The sequence below is a fragment of the Theropithecus gelada genome, chromosome 3, assembly GCF_003255815.1.
Source record: "Theropithecus gelada isolate Dixy chromosome 3, Tgel_1.0, whole genome shotgun sequence".
Lineage (NCBI taxonomy): Eukaryota > Metazoa > Chordata > Mammalia > Primates > Cercopithecidae > Theropithecus > Theropithecus gelada.
In genome coordinates this window covers 95,964,538-95,982,949 of record NC_037670.1, presented here as the reverse complement: position 1 = coordinate 95,982,949, position 18,412 = coordinate 95,964,538, and the positions used below count along the sequence as shown (strand labels likewise).

The 18,412-nt window shown below is 38.4% G+C and overlaps 1 protein-coding gene across 3 annotated transcripts; it reads right to left on the bottom strand.

Moving 5' to 3' along the window:
- Positions 1-3,572: 3,572 nt before the first annotated feature.
- On the bottom strand, positions 3,573-16,851 carry AGR2 (anterior gradient 2, protein disulphide isomerase family member). Of its 3 annotated transcripts, none has more exons than XM_025378691.1 (8): positions 16,672-16,851; positions 13,410-13,555; positions 13,072-13,135; positions 12,899-12,951; positions 11,492-11,565; positions 9,389-9,452; positions 6,690-6,773; positions 3,573-4,713 (listed from the first exon to the last, which is right to left on the bottom strand). In XM_025378691.1, exons 2-8 carry the CDS (start codon positions 13,546-13,548, stop codon positions 4,664-4,666), a joined length of 528 nt encoding a protein of 175 aa, XP_025234476.1. In that variant the 5' UTR covers positions 13,549-13,555; positions 16,672-16,851; the 3' UTR covers positions 3,573-4,663. The 3 variants fall into 3 exon arrangements, with proteins under 3 accessions (XP_025234476.1, XP_025234477.1, XP_025234475.1); XM_025378692.1 differs by having other exon boundaries at positions 4,396-4,713; positions 16,690-16,843; XM_025378690.1 differs by lacking the exon at positions 3,573-4,713 and having other exon boundaries at positions 6,426-6,773; positions 16,690-16,732.
- Positions 16,852-18,412: the final 1,561 nt, after the last annotated feature.

The window sequence follows — 18,412 nt, the reverse complement described above, 5'->3', positions numbered from 1 at the left end:
TAAGGCAAACCAAGACCCTAGATGTCCTTTCTTCCCAAACCTAGCATTTCTTTAAAAAGGAACTGTACTACTTTAAAAAAAAAAAATCTCTTATTCTCTATTTGCACATTCCATTTAGAGGAATATTTTTTGGAACATTTGCCGAGTCAGCCTTGATGTTAAGGGTTAAATTTTATATAGAGAATATAATACTGATGCAAAGGAAAAAAGAGTTCAGCTATAATTTCTAAAATCTGAGCTCGTTGTAGCTTAAATTCACCTCAGATACTCTGTTATCTAAGCAACAATGTGTTTGGTATGAAAACCAGTTTTGCATGTTCAGCCTAAGTTACATGCTGCTGAATGGAACCTTTCAGAGAAGGAAAGGAAACCAGAAGTGTGGCTTTTAGTTCTTAGTTTCCTTGAGCCAAAACCTCCTCCTACAGTTTTTCTAAATATTTGTTTAACTCTGTTAAAGTTTATTCATTATTTTGCAAATACACTAAATACGTGAAGCTGTTTCAATTTTTAGCTGGTACTAAAAAAGTTAGAACCAAATTTTTCCATAGTATTTCATAGGAGAAAAACACTTTCAGTCATTGTGATTGTACAGACGTGATCATTCACATGTGAATTGTTTTTTATTAGAGATGACAATAAAGTTAAAACCCAGCTTTTCCAGGGACCTGGATAAGTGGGGGGATTGGTATAAAGTTTTGCTCTGTATTTGGTACGTTTGGGGCTAACAGATAACTTTTAGACCAGGCTTTCTATGCCAAATGAAATTATAATATGTGTTAGTGAATGTGTTTTAAATAAGTTTAAGGGAGCAACCCACCCTTTCCCTAATACCTCCACTCCACAAGAAGAGGAGAGGGAGAGAAGGGAACGGGGCTCGTCACATTGATATTGTTCTTAAAAATGTCATAACTGAGCAATTGTAGTCATTGGAATACCTCTTGAAAATATGAGAAAGGGGAAAATCAAACTCCTCTGCCATGTGCCAGGCCCCTTCTCATCCCTCTCCTTAGGAAAACCAGCTTTTGGAATTCATTTTCAAATGAGGATTTGAGGCCTGTGAGTTAAAATATACGTCAAAGAATGGACTTCGACATCCCTTGGAGGGTGAAACCACTTTGCCTACTTTTAGGATCTTGCTTTTCGTAGGTCATGGAGTCCTAACTTGACAAGTAGCCTTTTAATAGGTTAAGCTGACTTGAATTGGACTTTGAAGTCAAGGTCCTTGAACTGAAGGAAGTTCCATTCTTGCCTTAGAGCTTTTAATGATTTTCTCCTGACTCGTATTCTTATCAGTGATTGCTAGAGGGTTCTCAGTAGACTACTTAGAATTACTGAATTAAAGAAAGGAAGAAAACAGAGTTAGACAGTCACAGAAGATCATTTGAAGAAGATCGTTGCTCTGAAATCAGCAAAAATGGTTTAATTAGGCATGTTGACCGTCTGTGTAAATGACTTTTACAGATGATTTATGTTAGCTACATTTTTTTTAACATTTAATTCCTGTTTTTTTCTCCCTAAGCTGTTGGATCTCAGATAAAACTGAAATTTTTGTTATTGTGGTAAATACATATAGCATAAAAGCTATCATTTTAACCATTCATAAGCTTGTAGTTCAGTGGCAGTAAGTACGTTCATATTGTTATGCAACCATCGCCACCATGCATTTCCATAACTTTTTATCTTCTGTAACCATTAAGCAATAACTCTTCATTCCCCTCTTCCCCTGGTGACCTCTACTCCACTTTCTATATGAAAACTATTCTGAGTACCCCATATAGGTGAAATTGTATAGTAGCTGTCCTTTTGTAACTGGCTTATTTACTGAGCATAATGTCTTCAAGGTTCATACACGTTGTTACAGGCTGGTCTTGAACTCCCAGGCTCAATCAGTTCTCCCACCTCTGCCTCCCAAAATGCTGGGATTACAGGCATGAACCACTGCGCCCAGCCATGAGTTTTCTTCTTTAAGATTGGATAATATTTCATTGTATGTATATGTCACATTTTGTTTATCCATCCATCCATTGGTGGACACTTCAGTTGCTTCCACTTTTTAGCTATTGTGAATAATGCTATGAGCGTGGGTGTATAAATATCTGTTCCCTGCTTTTAGTTCATAAGCATATACCCAAGAGTGGAATTACTGGGTTGGATGGTAGTTCTATGTTTAATTTTTTGAGGGACCACCATATTGTTTTCCACAAAGCAAAAATGGCTGCACCATTTTATATTCCCACTATGTTATTAACATTTTTATTTGGCTGTTTGAAGTAGCACTCTTCAGTCTTCTAGTACTCTTCTACTTCTCTGTAGTCAGAGAAATAGTCAAGATATACTTTCACTTGAAATTTATTTAAATGCAAATGAAAGATTGTGAGATGACAGAAGAGGGATTTGGTAGAACAGGCATTGCTAATATTTCAGTGAGTTTAGAACAACCATTTCCATGTTCGTATCTTCTATTTTTTTCATTTTTTTTTTTTTTTTTTTGGAAACAGAGTCTCTCTTTGTCACCCAGGGTGGACTGCAGTGGTATAATCTCAGCTCACTGCAACTTCCGCTTCTCTTGGTTTCTCATGCCTCAGCCTCCCAAGTAGCTGGGATTACAGGCATTGGCCACTGTGCTCGGCTAATTCTTTTGTATTTCAAGTAGAGTCAGGGTTTCTCCATGTTGGCCAGGCTGGTTTCACATTTCTGGGCTCAAGTGATACGCCTGCCTCAGCCTCCCAAAGTGCTGGGATTACAGGCGTGAGCCACCACGACTGACCTCAATTCTGTTTTTAACTCTGTATGTACACATTTCCTGTAGTTGCAATTATAGCATAGAAGGTCTTAAATTCTTTTTTACTTAGGCCTTTTCTGTTTCACCGTTATGTTTATTATTTTTTTAGATGACAACATAATACATTTCGTCTTAATATACCATGTAGCCATTATGTTTTCCGGAGGTTGCTTTTCTTTGGTGTATTTAAATAATGTTACCATTGGCCTCGTGACAGAACTGTTTCTGTTGGATGATTTCCTTAGGATAAAATCTCGGTAGTAGAGGAGACTGATGGGACAAAGTCAATTAATGACTCATGCTTTGTGTTTCTCCAATGCTTTTAAAAGGGGGACTTATTTTCCTTATAGCTGCAACATTTGATTTCCTAAATATTTATTTATATTTAAAAAGTATTTGTATGTGTTAAGATGTTTTGCCATTCAATACATTTTAAGAAGTTAATCTTACTTCACGTCAGCCCAATGAAAAAAATATTTTGCTATACTATAGGAGAAACTTGAATCACTTAGAAGTTGTCATTTAAAATATTTGTTTATGGAAGGGAAACCTCTTTTTCCTCTTGTTATCCCTCAGAGAGCTTTTTAAATGGAATGTGTTACCTTTTTCAGCACGTGTAAGTTATCTACTTGTGAGAAGGGAGCTGATTAACCTGTGATATTTTTGCTGAAGATTTGTATGTCATTAAATCAGCAGTATATGCTCAGCACCTACTAATCATAGTAGTCACTATGAGAGATAGAAAAGATTGAAAATATATCCCTGGAAAAATTAATAATGCCAAAAGATCTGTTCAAAAAAGGATCTATCCAAAAAAGTTAATAAAGACAAGCAACAGATACTGCAAAGCGTTATATAGAGCACCATAGTCCAGGGGCCAAAGAAATCAGTAGGGGCTGGGCAGTAGAGGAATTCCATATATTAATGAATGTGAGATTAAGTATATAGTGAAGAAATTAACACACAATTCTAATTTCTGTTAGGCAGAATGCTCCTCTACCCCGATGCCACCGCCTTTCACGTTTCCTAAACCCTAGTGACCTCTGATCTCCATCTGCCTCATCAACACGTCACCACCCTTTGCTCTTCGTCCAGTTAGTCACATGTTGGCTGAATTTATTTCACTCCAGTACTTTAGGACCTTGACAGACAAACGATTACAAGGCCAATTCCCAGCATTTCTTTAGGGTGTGTTCAGGGGTGCAGATGTTCTTTGGATGACCTTTCTACTAAATTAGACTTCTGAAGGAGAAAGCTACCCTGAGAGAGGCTTTCCCTGAGAGCATTAAGTGGGGCAAAATCTGACTGAAATTTAATTACTAAATGAAAATGTGTACATTAGAGTTCCTGGCCAGAGTTGACTCTAGGTCGTGACATGATTTTCTTGGGATGTTTTTCTAAATATTATTTTATGCTAAAGCACTTGGCTTGATACTTCTGTTGATTAAGCTCAGGTCTACTTATAGTCATCTACTGAGAACCTGTGGTGTGATGAGATAACTTGGTCTTTGGTCTTCATCATTTGAAGTAGTTTTGGTTTTGTCTTGTCCCTTCCTTGAGCATTTTGTGTGTGTTTAATCCTATTTGGTAAACGAACCACTGTGAAAGACCAAGTTGGAAAAAACAGAACACCCCCAAAAGGATTTATTTTTTTAAGAAAATCATGGCTCACTATGGTAGTATACAATGTTGTTTTCACACATGTACACTTGAAACCAGATTTCTAAAACTTGTTTTTCTTAAAAAACAGTTGTTGTAACATTAAACCATAACCTAATCAGTGTGCTCACTATGCTTCCACACTTGCCAGTCTTCTCACACTTCTTCTGGTTTCAAGTCTCAAGGCCTGACATAGACAGAAGGGCTTGCAGATTTTTTTCTTTACAATTCGGTCTTCAGCAACTTGAGAGCTTTCTTCATGTTGTCAAGCACTAATGGGGGATAAAAGCAGGAGAGTCAAGACACCGTCATACATTATATCGATATAATAAACCCCAAACTTGGATGCTTAATTCATTATTTAATGGGGTGCTTTTTTCGTGAGACAAGGTCTCGCTCCTGCTCAGGCTGGCGTGCAGTGGCGCAATCTCTGCTCAGTGCAACCTCTGCCTTCTAGGTTCAAGTGATTCTTTAGCCTTAGCTTCCTGAGTAGCTGGGATTAGAGGTGTGCTCCACCATGCCCAGCTAATTTTTGTATTTTTCGGAGAGACAGGGTTTTGATATGTTGGCCAGGCTAGTCTCGAACTCCTGAGCTCAAGTGATCCACACACCTTGACCTCCCAAAGTGCTGGGATTACAGGCGTAAGCCACTGTGCCCAGCCTGATAGGATGCTTTTTAATCATGAGGTGAATAATTGGTAATCTTATTGTAATTTAAAAACATTATATGAAATGGCTTTTGTGACAATCTAGTTTTCTACTGTATTCATTCCTTCCCAGATCCTTCATCTCCAATCCTCACTTCCAAAATATTCCTTTTATAAGCTCTATCAGCAGAAAATAATTTTGGCTCATTTAGAAGTAAATTTAAATCACGTTTAAAAGAAATGTCTATTGGTAGGTGTGTGCACCTACTGTAAGTCGTTTTAGAAGTAGGGGAAATATAAATAATAGCAAATCAAGTGCTTTATGCACATGAATTATTTAATCCTCATACAAACATGATTAGAACTTTACGTACACATAATGAAACAGGCAGAGAGAGGCTGAGTAGCTTGCTCAAGGTCACACAGCTAACAAATAATGGAGCTACTGTTCCAGAGCCCAAACTCTGGGTCACTGTTTCTTCAACAGCAATTCATCAAAATGAGATGTGTGATCTACTAAAAATAAGATGTCCATGCGACAGGCACTGAACAGCTGCTTATTCACTCCTCCTACAAATATTTATTAAGTGCCTGTTCTACAAGGCATTGTGATATTACCTGTGTAGGACATCTGCCTTTAAAGAGCTTAGTCTTATTAAAATGTATGGTATTATCTCAAGAATGGCTGACACTACTTGGAATGTGCTTCCCCTGGTCCAGCACACACTGGAAACGTTGCTAATGGACCACGATGATCTCTCCTGCTTCCTAGACATGGCCTCATTTCTCTTCACAAAATGACGTTCTAAGTCACCACTGGCTAATAGAAATTTCTGTGATGATGGAAATGTTCAGTGTCTGGGCATTGAGCACTTGGAATGTGGCTAGTGTGGAGAAATGAATTTCTAACTTTAACTTAAACAGCAACATGTGGTGAATGGTTAACATATTGGACAGTGCAGTTCTAGGCAGCCACTACTAATTGATCAGAGTTGGTTCCTAGGATAAAACCCACTTTTCTTCCCAGAGGACTAATCAGATGTCACAGCTAGCTACAGCCTTGCATTGAGGTACCTCATCTGCCTTAAGTCAGTCTCTCTCTCTCTCTCTCTTCCATTCATGGCAACCACAGGGAAGGTGATTTTCTTGGCAATCATTTGGATCATCTTTCCTACTGATCTTTACATTGAACCTGAATTTAATTTTAAGCTGGACCGCACATTCTTTCACTTTTGTTATTTAAAAAATTAAGACATGCAGATAATTACAATTATTACACACAGTTCTGTGATAGAAGGAGTGTGTGCTAGTATACCTAAGAGAAAACCTGAAAATCAGGTAATGTGGTCATAGAATCCTCCTAGAGAAAAAGATACCTAATCTAAATAATTCATCTTCAATTGAGATTAAAAACAAACAAACCTGAGATGGAAAGAGAGTGTGATTTGCCTGAGGATGCAAGGCTAGTTAGGGTCAAACTGAGTCTGAGGCGTCCCTAAGCCTAGCTCTCTCTCACCTCACCATGCAGCCTCTAGTCCCATCACTACAGCAATAGAAGTGTTCAACTCTTGGGCAACATCCAAATTGAAGGTAACACTTACACAGAGCTGTATCTGCAGGTTCGTAAGCATAGAGACGATTTGAGTATCTTCCAGTGATATCGGCTCTAACTGTCAGAGATGGGTCTGCAAAGATAAACGAAGCAAAAGGGAATGGAATGGTTTATTTTCAAAAAACCTCTATTTAATGCCATGGGGAGCTGCAGTTCACATATTCATGTCCCGTGAAGGAATGAAGTGCGTCTGCACTCACAGGAGCTCTGATCCATCCACTCTACTACCCAGCCCCTGGCAGTTAGTAGCAAATGCAGGGCTGGAAACATCAACAGCTGTGCAGTGCTATTTGTGGAAAATGTTATGAACCCTTCTGTTCTATCTATGGCAACCTGAAAACAGAATAATACATATTTAGGGGTGACATGGTGTTTAGTTTTTTGGTGAAAACATTAACATTTTGTACTGCAAAATTATTTTAAATTCTTGAAATGATTATGTTGTAGTTTACATGTTTCTAGATCATTGGAAACCCACATCCAATGCTAGTTTTTAAAACAGTTTTTTTTTTTTAATTAATAGAGGAATACAAGTCCTTAACAGCAAAGTTCAAATAAACATATAGTACCTTCACTATATTTTACTTTATTGTTAATTAACTGCATTTTTAAAAGTAGAGATTGGTCTTCTCTTATGTGTACATATATCCCTCTAAATTTAAATCCATCTTGCCATGTTTTATATTTAACTTGAAGTGATCTAATTAATGAGAAAAAGGGGCATTTTAAAATTAAGGTGCATCCGAAAGGGAAGCGTGAGGATACAGAGAGATCTGGAAATCTTGCCTTGAGAGACGTAATCGAAAGAACCTAGGACACGTGCCCTGAAAACGAGACAAGGAGGACATGTGAGAACCATCTGCATGTTTGCAGAGTCTGTCGCTGGTACTGGAGTGGGCAATCTGTCATTTCAGAATGTTGGACTAAGGCCAGACACATAAATTACAAGAAACAGATGTACATTTATTCACCAGATTTGAGACCGACTATACTTCTGTTTGGTGCAGAGGATACAAAGACACGGTCTCATCTTTGTAAGAAATTAACCTAAGAAGGGCCTTTTAAATACCCAACTAGCAGCTCACAACCCTGGCTGCACATTGGAATCATCTGGAGAACTGTAAACACTACGGATGCCTGCGTCCCACCCCCAGAGATTCTGACTTAATTGGTTTGAGGTGTGGCCAGGTCAACTTGATCTTTAAAATCCTCCAGGTGATTCAAACATGTAGTCAGAGTGGCTGCTGCGGAGCTAGAAGAGCAAGCTGCTTTGGAGCTGGTTCTTAGGACTGAAGGAATTGAATGTGGGTTAAAATGCCCTTCCACAGGGATGCTGTAAAAAGAATTCCTGTACAAGGTATGACCGGACAATCTATAAATTCCCTTTCACTGTTAGGATGCCAAATGTTCTAAATTCTAACAAAACTAAACCTATAAAATTAGTGCTTTAGTTCAGCCTTCCTTTTTCCTGTTGTTTTCTTTGCCCTGCTTTATACATTCAGTGTAAACTTTAATGAATTACACAAGTGAATCATATGATTAACATGAATTCTTGTAAGTGATAGATTTCATTATGGATTGTCCTTAAATCAGTATGACTTTGAACAAAGCCAAACTCAGTACAATCATCGAATAATTCAACACATATTGATGGAGAGCCTACTGCAGGGTCATGTTGGGAATAGCATGGTGAGCAGAAATAGGTACAGTCCCTGCCATAGGGGCTTATAGTCCATGGTGGGGTTTATTACATAACCACCCCCAAAATGCAAAATTATACCTGAGGAAAGTATGACTAAAAAGAGAGACATGGTGCCACAAGAGCATGTAGTAGGGATTTGACCGGGTCGATGAATGATGATGATTGGGGAGTTAATGATGTGAAATTGGGGGACAGAGAAGGAAGTGGGAAAAGCACATGAAAAAAGTACCAGTGGCAGGAAGGAGCATGTGGCTCCTTTCATTTCTTTTTCCCACTTCATATTCCTTTTTTTTTTTTTTTTTTTGAGACGGAGTCTCGCTCTGTCACGCAGGCTGGATTGCAGTGGTCCTGTCTCGGCTCATTGCAACCTCCACCTCCCGGGTTCAAGCAATTCTCGTGCCTCAGCCTCCCAGGTCGCTGGAATTACAGGCTCCTGCAACCACGCCTGGCTAATTTTTTAATATTTTTAGTAGAGATGGGGTTTCACCATGTTGGCCAGGTGGTTTCAAACTCCTGACCTCAAGTGATGTGCCAGCCTCAGCCTCCCAAAGTGCTAGGATTACAGGCGTGAGCCACCCAGCCTTATTCCTAACTTTCTTAAAAATAATAAAAAATGTCAGATAGAAAAATCTAGTACACAAAGTGAAAGTTTGCTGGGTTAAAAAATAAATATTTGCAGTCCTCTTGTATTCAGGAAATGTATCAGTACGTTTAAATAGCGAATAGGGTGCTTTGTTATCAGATGTATTATAGCAGAAGATGAAAAGTTACAATTAGCATGTGAGAAAAGAAAGTGTTGTGTGGAAATAGGTAAAAGCTCACATTTTCTAAAGAAAATATGTTGTGGAACTTAAAGGAATGTCATACTCCTTGCTAGAGCTTAGTGATGACATGGGCCATGGCAAAGTGGCAAGGGACAGTGGGGAGGAGAGAAGATGTCAGCACTAGTATGAGCTTCTGAGTTATCTCATTGTACTTCCACTTACCAACAAACATAATCCTGGGGACATACTGGCCATCAGGAGAAAGGTGTTTGTCAGTTGTTTCATACTAAGGTAAAAAGAAAAACGTCTTTTAGTTTACTTTTACTTTTCAGTCATTTTCAAACTTGTTAATACAAGAATCCGTCCATTTCTGGCTAGGCATCTTACGATATCATAAGGCACCTCTCTTCCACAAAGAGTTTATTGTATAGATGAGGAGACAAGCTGCAAGCACGAAATAATAAATAAGATAGAGAAGAACATGAGATAAAGTGCTGAATGGATGTGATACAGAGCAAAAAAATTAAGGGAGAATTTGGAAGGAGTTGTGTTTGGGGAAGACATCTTGGATGAAATAAGAGGCTATTAAGGAAAAAAGCAGATGTAATTTCTAGAGAAATTACAGAGACAAATACAGGATTTTCTTGAGTATTCATTTATCCATTTACCAATTTTTATTTAGAACTGTATTTAGCAAGGCACAGTGCTAATCTTTAATGAATGCACACTATTGAGAGATACAGGTAGGAAAATGAATATTGAGGACTCAGTGGGTGAAATGTTATGGTGTAGGATATGCAGGTTTGCTGGTTGCCTTGAGGAAGACATTTAGCCCAGAATGCAGATTCCACCCCGACTAGGACTTTCTGAAGTGGATAAGGAGGAATCTTTAAAAATGAAGAGGAGTCAGTTATGTGGAAAAGAAAGACACTATGCAGGAGGAAGAGTATGGAGAGGACAGGCGGAGCATTTTCTCCCATGGCGAAGTGCTGGGGAAGGACTGAGTTGGGGGAATGCATGAGGGCAGTGGCGAGAAAAGGTGCTAGAGCTGCTTCAGGGGCCAGCTTAGGAATGACATTGCACACCTGCCATGGTGTTTTCCTTTGTTCAGAAATAGTTAAGAACCACTGGAGGGATGTTACAAGAGACAATGTGACCCCAGTTTGGTCTGTAAAGCAACTACTCTGACAGCCATGTGGGATTAGACAGGGTTTATCTTGTAGACTGGGAGCCATTTAGCAGTATTACAGTAAGCTAGGGAAAGTGAAAGAGGCTTACTAAAATAGTGGTCCTGAGTTTATGGAGAAGTGACTAATAGCAGGAATACTTGGAATTTAGAAGCTCAGGGCTTACTGAATGCTGTAGGTGAGTAGGAGAGTCCAATCTAGCACAGTACCACTTTCAATAAAATAGGGAATAGAGAAAGAAGAGCTATTGGAAAAGCGCAAACCAAGATGATTAATGTACAGTGAGGAACATTCTGAGTTTAAGGTGATTATAAGATATCTGGAATATGGTTGGATAGACAAGTTGGAAGTTGTTTCATGTTTGGGTAAGATGTAGGAATTATTAGTGTGTCAGAATTGATTAAAGGCAGTTGTAGATGAAGTTGTTCACTGAATACAAAATATGGAAAGAGAAAAGGGTCAAGTGGAGATTCATCATGTCACTCACATTAAGGAATAGGAAGAGGAACCCATGGAAGAGAGGCAAGGAAGAGCTACTGGTGTGAAGTGCTCTTTCAGGAAGCCAACCTGTGAAGAGGAAGGGCAGCGGGGCTCAAAAGGACATATGACTAGGTAGAGTCATTTTTTGTTGGCTTTCTTTTAGAGGGAACATGAAATGTTTGTATACAGTAAAAAGAACTTGCCGAGACAGAAAGCTTGAGCACCATGAGGGGTGGTGATGGTGAAGTAAGGTGGGAATGCATAAAGCTAAAGCACAAGAGGCATGATTAGAGTTGGAAAGCCAGAATGCTGTCTCTTCCTGAGAGGTGACCAGGATCAAGAATGGGTGTAGAGAAGCCAGGACTATAGAGGGATGGGCTCAGCAAGTAACAAAAACTTTCTAGCAACAGAAAAATTCTGACTACAGGACAGAATTTTTCAGACAAACTGAGATGATTAATTACTAAATAAAAACAGACATGCCAAATGGATTATTAACAAAATGAAATATCTTTTTTTTCTCTCTAATCTATGAGATGGGATATTTGGAAGCAATCCCAGTTAATGCGGTATGACTAAGATGTATAGGAAAAATGAATCATCTATTTCAAGTAATGAGCCATAGAGAAATGTTAGTAATGATGAAAAGGAAACTTACAACCAGATTGAGGAGGACAAACTGCTCTGCCAATTTCTGGATTTCTTTATTTTCAGCAAACACTTTCTTTAAAGCTATAATATAAAGAAAAATCATTAAGCATCCATCTTAGCGTTGGTTAAAAGCTTTGTTCTATTTTAAGTTAAATTGCATTTTATTTATTTATTGAATTGCATTTTAAATACAATATTCTACTTTGGCCTTTTAGCAAATGATTAGTGAAGTAATATCTATGGCATTGACTACCTCTGCTTTTTATTCACTCATTCATCCATTCATTCATCCATTTATTTTTTTCGCCAGCTCATATTTATTGAATGGCTGCCATGTGTTAAGCACTGTGTTATACACTAGGGATAGTACAGTGGAAAAAAAAAAAAAGAGCATGTGCGTTTTTCATAGAGCTCAAATACTTGTGTGGGAGACAAACCATAAACAAAGAAATAAGTAGATGGTAATTTCAGGTAGAGATACGTACTTTGAAGAAAATTAAAGCAAAGGGTTTAAAAACTGTGAGCGGTCCAGGCAGATCTTCCTGAGGGGCTAACACTGAAGTGAGGGAGTGATCCATTCTGGGCTAGGCCACTGGGCAGCGGAACTGCAAAGCAATAGCTGTGAGGTGGGAATGAGCTCAGATGTGGGAGGAACAGCATGAAGGCCAGGCTGGAGAGGGTGAAGAAAGCAAGAGGAGAGTGGTAGGAAGGGAGAGATAGCCAGTGGCCTGATCCTGTCAGCCTCATAGCTTGTGGTCAGGAATCTGGATTTAATTCTGTGATAAGAAGCCACTTGAGCACGTGAGTGATAGGATCTGATTTACGTCTACCAGCCTCACTCTGGCTTCTGTGTGGACTCCACTGTAGGGTGGCCAGTTAGGTGACTGTTATGGTAGTCTAGACAAGATCTGATCTTGGCTTGGACCAGGGCAGTAGCATGGAGGCAATAGGAAGTGGTTGGATTTGGGCTCAGTGCAAAATGAAAGTGTAGAGCCCCTTATTGAAGAATTACTAAGACTTTTAAGACAATGACAGCAGAGTTTAAACCAAGTGTGGGAACCTTCTAAGCTCGGGGCCCTGTGAGATGGCACAGGCTTCATGCCTGTGGATCTGGGGCTGGTTTAAGGATATATTTTGAAGATAAAGCCAGTATTTGCTGGTGTATTGAATGTGGACTGTAAGAGAAATCAAGAAGTTGAAGATGAATCCTAAAGCTAGTTTTTCAAAATATGTACCAACGGTTATCACAAAACATGGAGATATTTGAAGTCACTTTTAAATATGTTTTTACTATAGGAAATATTCATTTTTCTAAATGCAACTGTAGTTCTAAAGATACAAACATGAGTGATCTGAACCCTGGCCCTAAGGCTAAAAGCCTATAAAGGAAATCATATTTAGAAGAATAAATTACCTTGACTGTGTGGGCATTCATCCAAGTGATGGATAATCATCAAGGGTTTGTTGCTTTAAAAGACAAAGAGAGATGAGACAAATTTTATTGAGTAAGATTTCACATATATCTAGATGTCAGTAGGTGGTGCTCTTGAGAGCTTTGAGGGACCTCTGAGTAACCCTGATCTTTACCTTGTCTTGGATTTGTATAAAGCTTCTTCATATGTCTGAGTCCAGATGAGTTGGTCACCCCAACCTAGAATGAAATGAATCAGTATATTTGAAGCTTTTCTAAATTCACACCCAAAGCTGTTGCAAAGCAATGGTAAAGACTGGGATAATAGACCTGATACTAAAGAAGAAGAAAACCCCCTAGAGAAAGTAGAAGTAATTATAAACAATGATAAATCTAGAAGGAACACAACCCAAAATAACCTGGCACCAGGTTAGCACCAGGTTTAAGCACCAAGAGAGAGGAAATCTTTTCCAATTAAGTAGCAGTTGGAAGCCAACAAGAAGCTGACTCCTACCTCTGGAGAGGGTCTGGGGCAGTTTGGGTCGAGAGTCCTTTGTGTCCTTTTTAGCTCCAGGTTTGACTGTAGTATCTCTGGCCAGAGTGTAGGAGAGGGCCACAAGGAGCAAGAATGCTGACACTGAAATTTTCTCCATGGCAACTCTAGTATGGAAAACCAACCAAAATCAGTAAACAAAAATGAACTAGCAGTCTTCAGGGTCTGCAGGTTGCCCCACAACGGTGGAATATATCAGAAACTGAGGCTCTGCTGAGACTGGACATATGAGATTGGAGTAAACAGCTCTGTTCCATGGGATTTTCCTAAGAATACAGGTGGTCTTTGACTTACAATCGAGTAATGTTCCAGTAAACCCACTGTAAGCTGAAAATACTGTAAATCAAAATGCATTCAGAGTAGTCTCTCCTTTCCCAGGGTTTTACTTTCTGAGGTTTCAGCTATCCACGGTCAACTGCATCCAAAATAGGTGAGCACAGTGCAATAAGATATTTTGAGAGAGAGATCAAATTCACCTAACTTTTGTTATAAGATATTGTTGTAATTGTTCTGTTTTATTATTAGCTCTTGTTAATCTCTTATTGTGCTTAATTTATAATTTCGACTTTATCATAGATATATATGTATAGGAAAAAACATAGCATATGTAGTGTTTGGTACTCATCTGTGGTTTCAGGCATCCACTGAGGGTCATGGATCATAACCCCCACAGATAATGGGGCAACTACTGTAATACACCTAACCTAATGATCACCACAGCTGAACCTACCTTAAATGTGCTCAGAACACTCACATTAGCTTACGGTTGGGAAAAGACATCCAACACAAAGCCCATTTTATAGTAAAGTGTTGAATATCTCAAGTAATTTTTATGAATACTGTATTGGAAGTAAAAACCAGAATGGTTATATGGATACTTGAAATACAGTTTCTACTGAATGTGTATTGCTTTTGCACCATCATAAAGTCAAAAAATTAAGTCAAACTACTGTAAGTTGGGACTGTCTGTATATAGTATGGATAGCTGTCTATCGATCCACATAGATAGAGACAAAAATATAAAGATCTCTATAGATATAGAGTTATCTATATAGATATACATCTATATAGAAATAATATAGTTATATTTTAAGAAAATAGATGTATATACTTTAGTAGCTAAGGAAATTTACATTTACATTTTTTGGAGACAAGGTCTCACTGTGTTGCCCAGGCTGGAGTGCAGTGGTACAGTCTTGGCTCACTGCAACCTCCACCTTCTGGGTTCAAGTGATCCTCCCTCCTCAGCCTCCCAAGGAGCTAGGACTACAGGCACGTGCCACCATACTTGGCTATGTTTTTGTATTTTTTAGTGGAGATGGACTTTTGTCATGTTGCCCAGGCTGGTCTCAAATTCCTGACCTCAAGTGATCCTCCTGCCTTGGCCTCCCAAAGTGCTGGGATTACAGGAGTGAGCCACCACACCTAGCCGATATCTTAGTTAAATTACTTTTTCTTTCTGGTATTCCACAGTTGATTCCCAGGAAAAGCTAGAGCCTATGAACAGGAAAATAAATGACAAGATAAGTTTAGTGAGTGAGGAGGGGGGAGGGAGCAAAGTGAGTTACTCTTGCAAGTCACTAAGGTTGTCCACGGAGCTGTAACATGGAAGGCTGGAGATTTGGGATCCTGATAAAACCAAACACTGAAAGTGCTAAAAAGGAAATATGAAACCACAGCACCTAACTCTAGTATTGGTGAATGGTTTTGAATGAAGTCAAATAAACTCTGCAAGGAATGACTATTGTTAAGCGGGAATTTTTTCATAATCTAATATCTTGAGTGGAAACCTTTGCTAAGCATTAGCTGATTTTTTTTTAAAGGTGTTGCTAAGTTACCAGATCGAAATGACATTTTGTATTTAACTGACCAATTATTAACTAATTCATAGTACATCAGCACAAAATGTCTTACTCAGAAAAGATGTAAGCAAAAATCAGGGATATACTTTGTTCATTTTCTATACCCATAAAGATGTGGAAATGCCAATAACTTTTGTCTTCTAGAGTTTTGCAAAACAACCTAAGTGTACACTGTAAGTCAACAATTCTCAGCCTTCTTTGTGTAAAGACTTCTTTTTAATGTTAAAAAAATCAAGAACTTTTACATGAGAATAATTATACTTTTAGAATACTGGTTGGTTCAGAAACATATGGCAAATAACTTCTTTGAATCTATCAACAAACATTGGATTTTGTCCTTTATTTATAACGGCATCTATGTATATTCTAAAAAATAGTAAATTGATGGTAAAGCATTTTTATTTACTTAGCCCATTTACAGTTCTTGTTTTACAAGTAGCTATTAGGACCTTGCAATATCTCCAAAGGTTACAGGTTGGAACTATTGATATATTGCTTGTGTTTTACGGCAGGATGACTCAAGGAAGGCTAATATAACTCCTGCTGTACAAACATCCTGCTCCGGGGTGACTTTCTGAGATTCACTCCACTGAGTTTTTGTAATATGAATGATTCTGCTCTGCAAATTTCCTGCATAAACCACCTCAAAACACAATTCCAACCATGGAAAATACTGATAATTTGGAGACACACAGACACGCACACATAGGGACACACACACACACACACAATGTGAAGCCAGCACTTTTTACTCGTCACCATATCCCTGTCTTCTCATCTTTAGCAAAGAATGAACTTGCAAGACATTTTAGTGTCCGTGTTTGTAAATGCTTCAGGAAAGCAACCAGCCCTCTCCTTTAACAGCCTATCCCATGAATTTAAAGATTGCAGAGGCAACAAGAATGTCTTTGCACCAAAAAGAGAAAGAAAACTGTTTTCTGATTTGCAATAATATATTCCAAGCGGACAATCCGGGCTGAGGTGTCATAGTGGAGATGCGTACGGGGCTTTGCTTTAGCCTGTGGGAAAGAAAGCTTTAGATGGTGACAGACGAAAATCCCTGGACCCTGTTCCAGGCTTGAAAAATCCTAGGATTCACCTACTCTTGGAAATTTTGTTTCCCAAAGGAGAAAGCCTTTCTCTGAACTAACTCAGGAACATCACACTGTGCCAGCTCTAGCCAAAGAAAGGCCCCAGTAAGCCTTTGGTGGAAATTCCATATTTCCCTTCCAAATTCTACTTCATTGCCCTTGGAAACTTGCAGTTCTCTGTTGCTTGATTGCCTACAACTTTATATAGCAATCAGAGGCCAAAATTCACTCCAGCAAGTGCCCATCTAAAGCTGCTGTCAGGAGCCTTACCTGGATTTCCTCACCCACCTGCCTTGTGTGAGCCGGCGGCTAGGATGCGGTCCAAGCTTCTGAGTGTGCCAGCACAGCTGAGTCTCTATTTATGCACCAGGGCACACCTCAATCCCACCCACTAGTGCTGCATTTACTTGTTGCTAACTCAGAAACGAACCTTCTTTTTCCCAAGGGATTATCTTCCCTGGGTTAAAGAGTTCCTTGTTTTTAAAAATAACATTGCAAAAGTAGGCTTTTCAGTATACATGTTTTTAACTATTTGTGAAGTGTATTGTTAAGAGGTTTTGAAACGATGGGCAGAGTGCCAAATCCAGGTAGACTTTGAATGAAGACATTTGATTTGCCTGAAGGCTGATTTGTCTTTATGTGATTGGACGGGTTTGTAGTTTGTAGATTTTTTTTTGTTCTGCCCCGTGGGCAGATTGCCTTTATTTACTTGAAAACACACAAGAGATGATTCACAATTCTGATCCTCACAGTCACATAACCTGCCATACTCCATTATGATAAAAATTGTTTTCTACAATACTTCCCCACTCCTGTCAAAAAAAATGCACCCTAACTTCTGCAGGTATGAAAAAAATACAAATCAAGTAACCCATATAGTATTTCAAAACTGAGGAAGTATTGGGAAAAAAAACAGCCTAATACTGGGAGCTTGTAATAATTACCTTGCCATTGAATGTGTGCAGCAACTTCCCTCCACAGAGTTCAAAGGTATTTTACAGATAATTTCTTACTTAAAGGCAAACTTTCCTGCTACGCAAGCAGGAAGCCATTTACTCCATTTTTTCAGACCTAAAAACTAAGATCTGCAACTAATTTTTTTTTCCACTCAAGATTATTTAATTACTCCCTGAAGATTTTAAAACTGGAATTTAAATTTTCTGTCAGAAAATGTTAATCCTGTATTTTGTTCATGAAGTTGCGTGCAGTCTTTAAAATCTCAGAATGGAGAAAATTTTAACAACAGAAAGGTAACGAATGGGATGCAAGCCCTATATAAATGACTTTTTAAAATGAGTTAAGGTCATAATATTTCAAAAATATTTGCAAGTATGTATATTTTTCCAATAAATCCTTGAATTCTGTGGGCAAAATTGTGATTCTCCAAATACTGAATTTCCTTTCAATTCTAAATGAATTTACAGAAATAATTTCTTCAGGAGTTTGAAAACGATGATTTGAGCAAAATTCTTTTTTTTTTTTTTTTTTTTTAATTTATTTATTATTATTATACTTTAAGTTGTAGGGTACATGTGCATAACGTGCAGGTTTGTTACATATGTATACTTGTGCCATGTTGGTCTACTGCACCCATCAACTCGTCATTTACATCAGGTATAACTCCCAATGCAGGAGTTATATAGACCCTTGGAATGTTCAATTCCATCCCCTCATTTTACAGATGAATAAATGAATAGCAAAAGATTCATAACTTTTTGAAGGTCTCACAACTAGTTTAGGGCAGAGTTGGGACCAAAGTCTATCAGTCCCTTATCCCCTGAAAGTAACAAGTAGATGGGATTTGGAGTCACGAGATTCCCATCTGAGTCCTGCATCCTGGTGCGTGCTCATAGGAGGATCTGAGATCTCATTTAACATCCCCAAAACTTCAGCTTCTCCATCTATAATATGGGGATAATATTAACGTATGGGACCGTTTTGAATATTAAATGACTTAAGGAATATTAAATGTTTTGAATATTAAATGACTTAGGGAATATGAAATGTTTTG

Excerpts from the sequence above, each read along its gene's own strand:
- AGR2 (XM_025378690.1), bottom strand. The coding sequence starts at position 13,548 with ATGGAGAAAATTTCAGTGTCAGCATTCTTGCTCCTTGTGGCCCTCTCC. Across the intron at positions 13,136-13,409 it reads GCCCCAGACCCTCTCCAGAG|GTTGGGGTGACCAACTCATC; the intron begins GTAGGAGTCAGC and ends ATTTCATTCTAG. Across the intron at positions 12,952-13,071 it reads TTATACAAATCCAAGACAAG|CAACAAACCCTTGATGATTA; the intron begins GTAAAGATCAGG and ends TGTCTTTTAAAG.